The sequence below is a fragment of the Takifugu rubripes genome, chromosome 6 (genome assembly GCF_901000725.2).
Source record: "Takifugu rubripes chromosome 6, fTakRub1.2, whole genome shotgun sequence".
In the NCBI taxonomy this organism is placed as follows: Eukaryota; Metazoa; Chordata; class Actinopteri; order Tetraodontiformes; family Tetraodontidae; genus Takifugu; species Takifugu rubripes.
The window spans coordinates 2,433,693-2,448,807 of record NC_042290.1 but is presented as its reverse complement, the minus strand read 5'-3'; the positions used below and the strand labels follow the sequence as shown (position 1 = coordinate 2,448,807).

At 38.8% G+C, this 15,115-nt stretch overlaps 1 protein-coding gene across 2 annotated transcripts; it reads right to left on the bottom strand.

Annotated features, from left to right (window-relative positions):
• Positions 1–177: 177 nt before the first annotated feature.
• pip5k1ba (phosphatidylinositol-4-phosphate 5-kinase, type I, beta a) lies at positions 178–10,500 on the bottom strand. Of its 2 annotated transcripts, XM_011604471.2 has the most exons (14): positions 10,407–10,500; positions 8,105–8,298; positions 7,251–7,381; positions 6,513–6,630; positions 6,239–6,391; positions 5,723–6,019; positions 4,678–4,862; positions 4,418–4,498; positions 4,207–4,255; positions 4,035–4,119; positions 3,821–3,958; positions 3,662–3,752; positions 3,473–3,569; positions 178–1,014 (listed from the first exon to the last, which is right to left on the bottom strand). In XM_011604471.2, the coding sequence occupies exons 2-14, from the start codon at positions 8,174–8,176 to the stop codon at positions 1,012–1,014; spliced, it is 1,500 nt and encodes a 499-aa protein (XP_011602773.1). In that variant the 5' UTR covers positions 8,177–8,298; positions 10,407–10,500; the 3' UTR covers positions 178–1,011. The 2 variants fall into 2 exon arrangements, with proteins under 2 accessions (XP_011602773.1, XP_011602772.1); XM_011604470.2 differs by lacking the exon at positions 178–1,014 and having other exon boundaries at positions 2,800–3,569.
• Between the last annotated feature and the right edge of the window lie 4,615 nt (positions 10,501–15,115).

Genomic DNA, 15,115 nt, shown 5'->3' with positions numbered 1-15,115 from the left:
GTAATATCGAATTTTTTTGCTGTACTTGTCTGAACAGTTTCTCTAGAAGTGTGGAAAAACTGTACAGTGTGTATAGATTACTTGAGCAGACTAATAAATAATTCACTTCACTCACAAAAAAAAGAATACATGTGCCTTAATGCCTTAACATGTTTCTTAAAATGTTAAAAGTACACTTTCTGGAAGTGCAAACAATCTGAATCAAGATGATCAAAATTCAGAGATTAAAAAAGGCAAAATTATTTACCCTAAAAAGATTTAAACTATTTTGTTAAAATAAAACCCAGTCAATGTGCAATGGTAAATTTTACATAAATTTATGGATTTCATACTACAGAATATGAGGCAGCAGGTGGTGCTGTTAGTATTTACAAAGATAGAATAAATTAATCATCAACAGTACACATAATTCTTTACATCAAAATTGAAGCAGAAGGATCATATTTACTATAATATAATGTACTATTTTATTTCTTTTGATTTAAAACCAAAAATCTAATTACATTTATACTTATAAGACACAATATTTCTTCAGGGATCCAGCCATTGATTAAATGAACATTTGTTCACCTAGTTAGGTTCAGTAGGTAATCCTGTGTGATGCAATTTATGGATTCTTGAGAATAGACCTCTGTTTTTGTCATTCCTGACATTTTCAGAAGTGTCACATGAGGAAGGCGGCAGGAGGACTCAGAACTGTCAGGTATGACAAAGACACAGAGGTCAGTTCACAAGAATCCATGAGAAACAAGAGCATTTGTTATCAAGCAATCATGGAGGGACAATTATAACATTATGAAGTGTATGGTCAGAAGAGAATATAGCTAGTGTTTTAAGTGACACACAACTTCAATGATCAGGTGTAGAATGCATCTTCCTATTGCTTGAAACTGAGCCATCAGCAAACACGAGGCTCATGATGGTCACACTGACGAAACTTTCTCTGCTTGTGTTGTGCAACATGAGGTCCAAAAGATGTTACAATGGCACCAGAAGGTCACTTTGTCATTTTTACTGCAAGAAAGCAGGCACACACACACACACACACACACACACACACACACACACACACACACACGTTGGATTATTAGCATTTTCAGGAACTTGACAGCCTCAGTATTGGGTAAAATTTACTTCAAATGTTGAACACAACAGTTTTCATTAATGGATTAATATTGTTGAAGTGCTTTGCTGGGTCCTAAAATATTGCTACAGCATTTCTGTCTTTAATTATATTTCCATTTATATGGATACATAAATATTTTGTGGCACTAGTGGTGTCCTTATACACATCAATGCAAACATTGTGTACCAAATAAATTGCTAACCAGAGTTTAATATTATGTGAGCACCCTGGTCTGAGAACTGAGACTGGCAATAATGCTCTGTACTATGAGTTTGAATCTTTCAAAATATTGCACAGATAATCAAAAGTTCTTGTTTTTCCTTTACAAACTCTTTCTATAGTTTGAATAGCTCAGTCTTTTTAGAGGCTTTGAACCTAGATCAATATTTGGAGACTTTAGGCTGAGTGAGGATTTTGTGGCCTCTAAACAACGAATGTGAACTATCACATACTGAGATAGCAGAACTTATGTATGTTGTATGTATCAGGACCTCACACAAAACAAAAAAGGAAATGCTCTGTTAAAATTTTATCAACAGTGTCTCGGCAGAGAGGGGGTGTCCTCTACTCTAGTTTATGGATGATCAATCAGACATCGTCGATAAACTCAAACTCAATCATTTGGGTGGTACTGAAAATGAAAAGAGATCCCTGGATTCACCTAGGAGGTGCACAGAAAATTGCCCACAAAAACTCAAACTACTCAGACCCCTTAAATCACACACTAATGAAACACACACCAAAACCTGCAGCCCAGCACAGAGGATTTTGAGGTGTGGTTTCAAAACCATGACTACTACGCTCTTAAAAATCCCAGAAAAACTAAAAGAGTGTCTCCCAAGCCAGAAAGAAGGAACAGGACCACATTAAGACAGCTCTCAAAACATGTGGCTACCCAGACTGGGCCTTCACCAAAACCTCGAAAAGAAAGCGAGACCCCAGCAAAGGAGAGGAGAAGAGAAACAAACGCCGCAGCGTTTCCATCCCCTACCTGTCCGGAGTCTCTGAGGAGTTTAGGAGGAACCTCCAGAAACACCCAGCAACACTCTCAGACAGAGGTTAGTACACCCAAAGGACAAGACACCAAGACCCAAACAAAGTAATGTTGTTTATGCTGTACAGTGCCAGGAGGAATGCAAGGAACTGTACATTGGGGAAACCAAACAACCTCTCCACAGAAGAATGGCACAACACAGACGTGCCACCTCTTCGGGTCAGGACTCAGAAGTCCACTTACACTTAAAGGAGAGTGGGCACTCCTTTGAGGACAGCCAAGTACGGATACTAGCCAGAGAAGACCGGTGGATTGAAAGGGGGGTCAAGGAAGCTATCCATGTCAAATTGGAAAAACCATCCTTAAACAGAGGTGGTGGCCTGAGGCACTTCCTATCACCCACATACAATGCAGTCCTCCACTCCTACCAACAGCAAAACAAACATTCACACCATTCTAGGAGACCCAGTGACTCATCACCATGTGATCCGGCAGACAAAGGGGAGACACCTCAACAGAAACTAGGTGAACGACCCGACTAACGACCCTGCTAACGACTCTCAGGTGACCACCCAGATCATTAGCATGCTAATGGGCCACAGGGGCTATGTATTTTCAAGCTCTCTCCCCAGCGATTTCAGAACTGATGAAGCCTTCTGGATAGAAGGCGAAACGTCTTCAAGAGAAGAAACCCAGTCCAGTTGACAGAGAAAACTACCTTGGATACAATGACCTGGATGATTGAGAATCTACACAGACATAAAAGAGTGTCTATTCTAACACCCAGTAAAAGAGTTTTTTTTTTAACTTCCTGTCATTATTCTGTAGCAAATATCAGTCCGTATCGCCACTATTCTGTTTAATGGGGGTGGGGTTTTTGTTTTTGACCCAAAACAAACACGAAAAATTCCATGTTATCCTATGGGAGTTTGCTTGAAAAGGTAACGCAATCTGAGCCCTATTCCAGGTCCCACAGCTTGGCCATAATTTCAATTCATGCCATTTGAACTTTAAAATTTAGCCAGGGGGGTGCTGAGCATATATGTATTGAATTGGGTTAGTGGGTAGCTAACAATTTCTGTGGAACAAATTATTATTTGTGCTTTTGCAAGCCTTCACATACCGTGATATTACAAGACAACAAAATGGTACTCTGTGAGGAATTCATTTAAAAGTGACTGAGTACCCATGTGAGAAGCAGCAATTCTCTTACTCATACCCATTAATGAGCTGTATTATTGGAGTTTTTTCTCAGCTCAGCTCACCTCATCTCATCTTTTGTTTGTGTTTGTTTACAACATACAAGTACCAGTCATTTTCATATGGGCGATTCAAAATGTGACATTTCATACCAAGTAGACATCCAGTTCTGAGTCTGATTGGCTGCTGCTAAGAGATGACAGAGGGTCGTCAAGAGCAACCGTGGAAGCAGAATCTCTCCGATCTTCACTGTAACATAAAGATAGAAATGAATGTGCTTTCAATTGAAACAGAACTGAAATAAACAATGCCGTCATAACATGCGTTTGAATTTCACTGACCTGCCGTCATAGTGAACTTTATTTCTGGAGGATCCAAAAGAGACTGCAGATTTTGGCAAAACATCTGGTTGTTTGGAGGAGCTGTAAACAACTGCAAAGGTATTATTATGTTAGAGAATATTCTTCGATATCGTGCAAAATAAATTCATTTCTACGTACATTTTCCATCTAGGTGATCCAAGCTTTGGGCCTTCTTCTCATTTTTGTCCTCTCTTTGTTGGGAAAGAACCTCCTGAGAGACTGACTTGACTGCATGCAGAGAACCCTTCTTTCTCTTTGAAGAGGCACCCCTTAGAGCTGTCACAAATGAATCAGTACCTCATTAAAATGCAAAATTAGGCAATGTAGGCATATAATTAGAGGTATGACTTACGGTGTATCTTTTTGAATACAGTAGAACCCATGAATTTGAGAAATCTGTCGGCATAAAAACTCGGTCTGTGAACTGACACTGTGTCCTGAAATGGAAAGAAAACTATCAGCAACCCCTCCACACGCATGCAGATGTATATGCAATTAGCTGCACATGTACATGTGGTACATACCCCATCATGCACAAGGGCTTTCCATGAGTGCTCCATCTTTTTAATTAACCTAAATAATAGAAATATGCATATGTGTACATATTATTCGATAGTTAGATGGACAGATAGACAGATGGACAGACAGACTGGCAGGCAGGCAGGCAGGCAGGCAGGCAGGCAGGCAGGCAGGCAGGCAGGCAGGCAGACAGACAGACATATTTGAAGTGTCTACCTGTATGACTGGAGGATGTCAATTATCCCCAGAAAGATGAGGAGATTCTCATCTTTGTATTTGGCTGGAATCCCACCAAATCTGAGAAATCGACACATTTTAATTAAATTTACGCCTCTTAAATCATGGCTGCCTTGAATGTCCCCTACTAGTTGGGGAGGATTAAATCAGCAGCACATTTTATGCCGGATTTAAAAAAAACCTATATCTTATTATAGTATATAATAATATAGAGTTTGTTATTTGATAAGGTTTCTCACGTGTCATCATCACCCAATGGTTCCGGGTCCTTCATACTCCCTTGGATGGACTCCAGAGCAGTGGAGTAGAGAACTTTCTGCCCTTTTCTGCTGTCACATCGACTTCCTCTGCTTAATGGCTTATGGTCCAAAACATGAATTCCCAACAGGAGACTGTAGTCCATGATTTTAAAGCTCTCCAGTACCTGAAGTAAAACAGAAACTAAAAGTAAGTAACACATTTCTGGTACTTGAACATAGAGTCCCTTAGAACACTCAGAACATAAGCAGATAGATTTGGACCAAGTGGATTTCCTATTGACACAAACAATTATGAATATAATATAACAGGGATGGTTTAATACTACAATAATGCACCTTCCTATTCCTACAAGATTGATATCAAAGGTTTTGCTAGCCACTGTACTGTCTATATGTTTTACATGGTTTGAAGTAGCTTGTTGTTCCACACTAATTAAATACCATGATTGTTTTGATGAGGTCATCATTATAGCTCCATGCTGATTGTCAGATTTGATCATAAATGTATCCCTTGGGGAATCATGCATAATAGACATTGTCCGGTTTGCTTCTTTTTTCTAAACATTTTTAATTTGCTAATTCAATTGATGATTGAATAAAAATGTGACTAATGTTCCAGATTTCAAAGGGAGGGTTTAGACTTGATTCCTCAGTGAGAAGAGTTAGGCTTGGGGGTTAGGGTCTGAAACGCTATCCATGTAATAATCCTTTATCACAATTTATTTGTATCGAGTTAATTTTGACCAACTCAAAAATATATTACGTAGCTGACTATAATCATTCTTCTTTTCTAGTTCTTTTCTTGTAGTGCAAGATAGAATTAACAGTATCAGTATTAGTTTTAAGTTTCAATAGTGCCTAAATAGAATATTGCTATGGTAACTGTGAGGTAAGATACAACTATGGATCCTTGTATCTGAAGGTAATAATCTCCTCTCTTGGCTTGTTTGCAAATTCACACACAGAAATGTAACTCATAGAAGATTGTGGTGTAAAATTGGTAAAATTGAAGGTGGGAACGCACCCTACAATCCCTCTGCAGGGTCTTCATCAGGGCATTGTAGGTTTCAGAGTCAAGGTTCAGGCCTTCATGCATATCCTTGAAATCCAGGTCCTTGAACGTAGGCGAAGACTTGGCGCGTTCTTTGCGTGAGGCACAACGTTTATATGAAGATCCCTTCAGATCGTATTTGTAGTGCATCTCCATGGCACGAGGCAGAATATTGTTCATCACCACCACACGGATGGTAATCCCACTGCACTGGATGCAGTAAAGGCCGTAGAACTTTGGCAGCAGCGTCCTTGGGTTCTGATTTAGATTCTGCAGCCACAGGAATAAAAATCAGTGCAATAGCTGACAAAAAAGTTCAAAAAAGAACCTAAAAATATTCACCTAAGTGTGGGTCATTTTAACATGTGTACAGACCCTACAAAACATGTTGTTTACTCCGATCATGCGGAAAACAATGTTAAAATAACAACAAACTGGTCGTATGCAAAGACAACTCAGCTGAATAACGATGTAACTTGAGTTCCTCACCATGTAGTAACCAGGAAGCAGCTTCTGTAGGAACTCAGCCTCTTTATGCTGCACTGTTTTGATGATAAACTCATCATCACTGGTGAGGTAGAACCAGGAACTGCTGGCACCCGGGTTGGACAGTTCAATCAAAGGTTCGTTACAGATGGAATACTGAAAGCAGACCAGTGAAGAAATACCTTAAATTGGCCAAATGTTGCAAGTAACTAAAGCCTGCATTGTATCACACTGAATTAGAACGGATTAGGAGAATGGCTCGAATTTGCAAACTCACCAGATAATCGTCTGGCTTGATGCCAAAGAGCTCTCGGAAGTAACGAAAGGCTAGCGGTGCGTAAGATTTCAGGCGGAAGTCGGGAAAGTGATGAGCTGGGGTCAGATTGCTTCCCTCACTGGAAGAAATATTACAGTTAGAAAAATCATCAGTCTAAAAGAGGCATCACACACTGACACAGTACGAAAGGTGTAGACTCCCTCTGAATTAAAATGCTTTTTCCCCCCATAATTGCATGGGAGCAAAAACAAACAAACAAACAAATAAATAAAACTCAGAATAGCCAGTTACATCATCTTTTACTCTGTCTCCTGTTGATCACATATGAAAGTCAGAGATGTTTTTTCTGTTTCATAAAATCAGTTTGGAATCATGATAAACTGTTCCAAATTACATCAATACATTTTGTAATCACAAGCTTTGATTCTGATGGAAACTTTTCAGTTCATGCCTACAAGGTCGACAAAAAAAATCCCTTTAAAACAATTAATTATAATAAGTCATGCACAAAACAGGAAATAAATGTGTTTTCTACACAAGTAGCAAGTAACATTTTGGGCTTTCATTATATTAATTCACAATAATGAACAAAATGCAAAATGGACTTCAAAGGTTTATCTACTTTTACTGTAAAACAACTGTGATGCAACAGGCACATGCCATAATGTCATACTTTCCTTTCAACAGAAAAAGTGTGAAACGTGTCAACAAATAAGGAGAAATGAGGGTGTACTTTACTTGGGCAGGAAGACACTTTCCACCACAGAGAAATCCTGCATGAGAACATCTCTGTCAGGTTTTGAATTGAGATTTCCCACCACATATCCAATGCCCAGCTGGATGGCCCCTTTAATTGCAGATGCTGTCAGCTGATAAGACATCACATGTTAGTCACTAAGCTAAGGTTTAGTTTTGAAATACAAATAATGACATTGTCTTTGGGATGATACTAATCCATCCATCCATACATATGTACATTAGCTTCTTGACTATGGTTAATATGCTGGGAGAATTATTAGTCACTGTGGGCAAAAAAGAACTGGTCTAGCTATGTCATCTATGACAAAGATGCATGATACATGGCACAAAAATAAAGTGATGCAAAAATGGCAAAATTAGGTGGTGTAAAGCCACACAGTGCACCTCAGCTAATACTGTTTACGTATTCACAATTAAGCAGGGCTTTTCTGCTTTTCTGTACTTTAATCTAGCAGAATAGGGAGACCAAGCTACTTTCACGTCATGCTGAATGATAGCCAGATGGGGTGAAAATAGGATTAAAGTTGTATTATTTTATATCTAAAGGACAAAGATCAGCTGTGGCATGGGGATACTTGACTGACTGATACTGAACAGTCCATTAGTATGAATTAAACATTTGTATTTAGTAAATTGTCCATACTGACATACAGAAAACATTGCCAAAACCTCTTGTATACATGTTAAGCAGGTCCTCGCTCTCATCCAAATATGACTTTTAATTCAAAGTAATTTAGAATCACGTTTTATCTAAAGGCTAGTATAGGTTAGCCTTAGAAGTAATATTTATAATTTTATATATTTCTGTTGGATTATTTATGATGTCAGCTTACCTTTTTATGGTGTTTCGACATTTTAGTGCCTTGTGTTCCTCTTCCCATACTGTCATTGTTGGTGTCCGACATTTTTTGAGAGAAGTATAGATGTTCTTCCTCCAGCTGTGTTCCTTTTTCTCTTCAATGATGAATGGTCTGGTGGAGTAATCTCCCTTAAACCAAGATTTACAAAACGTTGTGGTAGTTTGGTCCTGTGCATGGAGTAAAAAGAAGAGTTACATGTGAGTGTAACATTTTTGTAGACAAAAAAAGCACACAAGAATAAAAGAAAAGACAGGAAAGAAACATTATCAGGAATTTAAAAAAATCTGACCTAAAAGTTTTTTCCTGCGTTATTCAAAGGCTCCTTGCTCTGTGAAATGCCTCTGTTAGAGCTACATGGCCTGTACATGTGCAGAATGAGGACCTTCCTGTTTGTGGCACTGTTAAGCTTGAGCAGCCCACCAGAGTTTGTGTGTCTTGAGCCCCACAATCCTTCAGAACATTCCTCGATCCCAATTAAAATGGATTACATAGGTTACCAAATTCCCCTGTTTTATAATGGCTCATAAATAGAACACAAAGCAGTTTCAATAACATACTTTGTCATTGACATGACAATTAAAATAAGAGAAAAGCTCAAAATATGGATAGAAACAAAAATTCTATAATTACATCTTTGTAGCTATTTCAGTAGCTCCCTCATTTACTGTTCATATTATGGTTTTCATATATTCCTATATATGTGCAATATGAGCATTTTCAAGTATATCGTAACCATATTCCATCCACTTACTTTATATCCAAGTAGATATTTGATTAAAAAAAACTGATACTTCCACAGTCATTTCATGACATTACCAGACAAACATGCCCAGGATGTTAAATAAAGTGCCACACATGTATTTTACCTGCATCATTTATTTTTATATAATGGCAGAAATAAACAGGCTTTACTTTAGAACAGCTAGAGACTAAGAAAAAAACAACTGTTTTGTGCTTATTAACTCATACCCCTAAAGTCTGGGGTATTATGGATTTAAGCAAGCAAGCGTGTATACTGAGGCATATAATACTCCTACACACGTGATCCCGCATGTGAACTGAATAGTTTTGTTTTCACTTCATTTTCTTTTTCAGCATGTCTGTAAAATGTAATTATGAAAGAAATTATTAATTGCTTCAAGTTGTTCATGATCCATGTTCAACATCAAAAATACCACACATTTTTTATTCATTGGACATTTAAGTCGTAACTCATTTACTTCAAACCTATTTTCTGATATACTTGACTTCCCTTTGCATTCTCATGCATCGGTGATGTAGGCAGCACTACATAAAAAAGCAATAAAGACTTGCATACACAACTATGGCAAAGATCCTAAAGCGTCGCAAACCTGCCCTTGTTATTTTAGGCTCGGCGTCAGGATGTGGTGTTGTGGTCTGATATGTCAGTGAGGAGGGAGGAGGTTCTTTCTCAAAGATCTGAACTTAAGGGTAGTTTATGAACATTAACCGGCAACTGGGTAGAGCAGAGATCAGGAAAAGATTATTCATTTTAGGAAATAGCCTTCTGAGATTAGTGGTTACAGCTATGAGTTAATGACTTGCAGAATTTCAGGCCTCCTCTGCAACACTTTACAGGTTGAAAACACCAATTTGCGTGTTTCTCAGATGTTCTCATCCACAGGTACAAGAACAAGGACTGATACTGTAGCTAAAATTATGAAGACAGTCAACAGTCATGTTCTTTGAAAATGTTACTTTCTAAAGGGAAATATTAAAGCTTAAATGTGTCTTCCAAAGGTGCCTGTCAGTCAACACAGGGGTCACTAGTTTTCTGTTTGTATTTTGGTTGAAATGTCTGTACCTGGACCTTTCTATAAACCCATTTTTGAGTGCAGGTCTGCACGTTGTGATTGATAGCTAGCTAAAACAACTTCAACTGATTATCTTAGAATAAATCGTAGAATAAACACCAAAATATCTAAAGGGCATGAGTAAATCTGCACATGCATCGCAGGAATGATTAGTTTAGGCCTGTGCTGCTATTTAGATGAACATTCAAACGCGCTCTTTGTAGATCTTTTGCACACATACGAACAACAACAAATCATATTTCATTTTTTCCGCTCCGACTAAGGAAAGTGGAGCAAATATCCTCTTGTCCTTTTAAAAGGGGTTCTCAGAGAGAAACATTAGTTTAGGACCACAGTATCCACAGCATTTAACTGTTAGTTATGGGACAAGAACATACAGTTGAATGGTTGTAAATGATGTCATTACTGCTAGAGTTGACTATAATTGACCATTGTCTTACCGTGTTGACCTGATGATCACATGAGGAAGGCAGCACAAATCAGATGGGACGCTCATAACATGCTGATGTTTCTTCTAAACTGAGCAGCAGACTGTGCTCCAGTGAAATAAAGCATCCTTACCACTTCCTTCCCCCTTCGTCTCTCCACCCACCTGTTGTGTCATTACTTTATAGGATCTATGCGTCACAATTTGAGGCTGCTATTGATTCAAAACACACTTGAATATGTTTTAATATAATATTTAACTGCTTTGCAATAGTGTTTTTATATTTGAACATGCACAAGTCTTCTGCCACATATGCATTTGGTTAAAATCAAATAACTAATTTCAAAAAGACTCTTGCCTTGTCAGAATTTTCTTGATTTTGTTTCAATGGCAAAACCTTGTGTTAATCTTGTGACTTGGACTGAATCTTTACAAATTAGGTTTAAGTAAAAAAGTATGATCATTTGAGGACATTTCAGGACCCTGGCCAATTTTTTTCTGAGGAATTGATTGATATTCATTGTTGTTTAGTATTTCATTCACCTTCTTTACCGACAAAAAAACGCGGTATGTCACAGGGCTTCAACTCCATGTTTGATGTGCGGTATCTTAGGGTTGAAGTGTTAATCCTTCCATCCTCCACACATGTTTATGCTCACTATGACTGGCACCTTATTTTTAGTCTCATCTTACTGAAGAATCTTCCACCAGATGTCTTTTTCTTTGGCCAGCTGATCACCAGCACATCTAAAAAAAATTGTAAGATTAGTTTAGTGTCCAGTTTGATCAGTTAATCACTAATAACAAGGGTACAGGCAATAATACCAAGATAATTTGATTAAAACTATTCCATTTGTTTTGTGTAGTGACTGGATATTGTTAAATCTTCAGAAAAGCAGTTGTTTTCAGAAAATATTTAGAGCAGAGATGGGTGTGTTGTTTTTTACACATAAGTATGCTGAACTCCTTTGCATGAGTTCTGCTCTTCACATCATACAATAGTGGGAATCATGAAAGTTAAATGAACTCAAAAATAAAATATGCAATCGAAATGCCCCTGCCAGCCTGCCTTGTGATGTGATGAGGCACGAGGTTCCTCTGGCACTGTGGCATACGGCAATGCTCTCCAGGGTCATTTGCACCTGATCTAAGGTAGAAAGGAACACAGATATAATTTCAGGGAGAATGATGGCCCCTGCTGTGCTGCCTGTTTTTTTGAAAGCCTGTATTTTTTTCACATTTTGTGGGCAGGGAGGGTCTGAAGCTGTGCAAGCCTACCCTACACCAGCGTCATGTTTTTGCCTGTATTGGATAGATGGAAATTCTCTTTCTAGGGCCAGTGATGGGTCGTCCGCCCCCACCATTTCTAGACCTCCACAGTTTTCCTGGTTGATCCTGCCAGTAACACACGATTGTCTCAATGATTAATGCACCAGGAATCACCATCTCCTCAAGAGCTTTTAGTTTTCTCAAATTTTTCTTTGAAAGGCCTTGTCCTCTGGTTCATAGCATCCACTGCCAAATATATGAGCTCACCAAGTCTGGACCAAAATTACAGGAAGACTTGGTGAGGGAGGTATACTGAGGCAGGCAGAAACTGAACCCAAATGCAGACTCTGGAGACAAAATCATTTTAAAGGTTTTATAAAAAGGTACAGTTAAACAAAAGAGTCAGTGAAAATTCCACCATGGTAAAAATCCAAAATTCACCAGGGAAATAATCCACAGCTGATTTAGGGAGGTGAATTCATGGTGGACAAACAACGGAGGTCAGTTTTGGCGAGGGTGATGCACAGTAGGTGTCTGGGACCAGACAGAGGAAACGAAGAAGACACAGGAAGAAGTGGTGTGGTCAGACTGTGGATGGAGAAATAAAGGAAGTGGAAAAAACAAGTTAGTTTTACAATTTTTCAGGCAAAAGGAGCACTAGGGATAAAAAAAAGAGTAAGCTGAGAGATTACTGCAACAAGATTCTCTACAAACTCATGAAGAGTAGCTGAAACAGGTCTTAAAATGCTGGCTGGTGGTGCTTGATTGCCCAGAAATAAGCTGCACAATGGAGCGACAACCAACGCCCCACCTTAAGAAAATACCGTATTTTCTGGACTATATGTCGCTCCGGATTTTAAGTCGCACTAGCAAAAAAATGCATAATAAAGAAGAAAAATAGATATATAAGTCGCACTGGACTATAAGTAGCATTTTGGGGGAAAATTTATTTGATAAAATCCGAGACCAAGAACATACATTTCATCTTGAAAGGCAATTAGCAATCCATTAGCATGGATTAGCAATAGGGACTTAGTGACTCAGGGAACTGAGTACGTGTCTGCTTTGTTAACGTAACATATTAACAGTTATTCAGATAACTATAGCATAAAGAACATCCGAGCAAGTTTGCCAAAAAATCAAGTCTAACTCCATAGACGAAACACCACTTCTTCTTCTGCGTTGCTAAAGGAACTTGTTCCTCAGTAACCACGCCTAGAGCGCCCTCTTGTGGTTGTCAGTGTTAAAATAACGAACATGGGAAATTCTGTAATAATGTATTTATTTAACATTTGTCTTAATTCACTGTAACGTTTAATGAGAATGTTAGGATTTAGTTTTATCACGACCCAAATGCAGACAGGAAACAGCTAACTAAGTCTCGCAGAAGGGTTAATTGAAACCAAAAGAAGCCTCAAACACAGTGGGGAGAAACACACTCGGCACAAGGGAAAGATCCTGCTCATTCCTTTTCCGAAGGAGGGAGGCATGGTGACCACAACACTGGCCAAACGATCAGACACTGGTGAACAGGATTCCAGGGCCTAAATAGCCAGTTGATTAGCAATGGATAGCAGGTGTGACTTTCACCAGCGACAGCTGTAGGAAAGTGGCTCCACCACGCCCCCTGGAGAAAGAACAGAGCAGGAACAGGGAAATCACCCAACAAAGAACACCAAAACAACACCCAGGACCCTGACAGAGAATGTATTTTCTTTATTTTATCAGAAGAGGAGTTAAAAGCCATCCATCTTTCTGATGTGATGGATAAAGAATGGTGTCATTAACATTGTTTTTTTAATCAATTAAAAATAACATTTTTGTTAAGTGTCAAATAATTTATATTTTTGTAGATACAATGGATTAAGGTCTGAGAGTGGCTTTTTGGAAATAACAAGCTTAGCATTTGGTGTAACAGAAGAGTAACTAGGAAAAAAAACCTACAGATAAGGGGATTTTATTTTTAAAGGGAGCGAGGAACAGGGCAGTTTTTGCTTTGGGAGACTCAGAATCTCTTTGCAAAGTTAAAAGCAGATTGTTTGGATTCATCTATGATGGTGAACCAGAGAGATACACAGAGAGGATACACATGGTGATATGGCGTTAAATGACTGGATTCTGGTGAGTAGTGGCAAATCACAGGACCATAACAGAAATTAGATGGGGGGAGTTTGAAGGCAGGCCAAGCTAGTAAAAGGAAAACTTATTCTAGAAACATGGAAGAAAGGCTTTAGTCAAATTATGGTTATGATGGAAAAGTTTAAAATTATCCTGAGGTTCAGGAAAGAGAATTTTTGTATGAGTCCAATAATGCTGATGAGGGAACTGAGAAAGAAACTGGGAAGGTGGAAATGGCTAAAGTCTTGAGAGATGGAAATTTATGACAGTATGCAAAACAGCAGAGAATGAAAGGAAGCCAGGTGGAAAGTATCTGCAAGAAGTAGTGAGGAATGATAACTGGAATCCCTGTGGAAGATGATTTGGAAAGGCTAAAAGGGAGTATCAGGGAGGTGAGGTGACCTGGAACAGGAGGCTGCTAAGCTGAAATTGTACAGTCAAGAACTGGAAAGAGTCAAGCATTTTAAGGTTTTATTGGTATGGTTTGATGAAAAGCTTACATTGCGCAGTGCAAATTCAGAAAATGATTGAGTGTAAAAGGTTAGTAAATATAATGAGATGTTTAGTGGGAAGAGAGTGGAGAGCAGATAGAAGAGCCCCGAAATCCATGTAGAGCTACATTAGACTATGGTGCCATCGTATATTGTTTGGCAACAGACACTTTTCTTAAAAAGCTTGATAAAATACAATATCAGTGCCTTAGAATGTGCAGAGGTGACTTTCAAACTACTCGGACAGCAGTGCTACAGGTAGAGATGGGAGACCAATCACTGGAGACAAGGAGGGAACAACTAGCATTAAACTACTGGATCAGTCAACAGGGTCACAGTCAAGATCACCCAAGCCGGTGACCAGTGGATCTCCAAAAAGTATCACGTAAGGTGTGGTACAATTGTGAAAAAAAAATCGAAAGCTCTCAAAATACAAAGTGAGTTTTAGGGTCCGACAAACAAAAATGGTTCTTCGTGTCGGATATAACTAGTGTGACCCGGCTGTGAAAAAAGACACTCTAAAAAACCCAAGACAGCACCGTCAAAGAGAGGCCTAAACCCACTTTTGTTTCAGTACACACACACAGACAGACTAGAGGAATTTATGTCCATGGAGTTAAGCATTCACTATGACCCTGACCCAGATGGAAATTGTCAGTTTGCAGCCATGGCTGACCAGCTATCCACCCTTGGAATATTTAGATCACCAGAGATGAAATTGTCCAAGACCTCAGGAATTATCCATAGAATGGAAATGGAACACTCTTGATCAACTTTGTCGATGGCAATGACTGGGATGGATACTTGGTAAGTAACTGGAACCTATGGTGACCACATTACATTG

Coding starts and splice junctions, on each gene's coding strand:
- pip5k1ba (XM_011604470.2), bottom strand. CDS start 8,176: ATGTCGGACACCAACAATGACAGTATGGGAAGAGGAACACAAGGCACT. Junction 4,120..4,206: donor AAGCCCTTGTGCATGATGGG/GTATGTACCACA, acceptor TTTCCATTTCAG/GACACAGTGTCAGTTCACAG. Junction 3,959..4,034: donor TGTATTCAAAAAGATACACC/GTAAGTCATACC, acceptor CATTTGTGACAG/CTCTAAGGGGTGCCTCTTCA.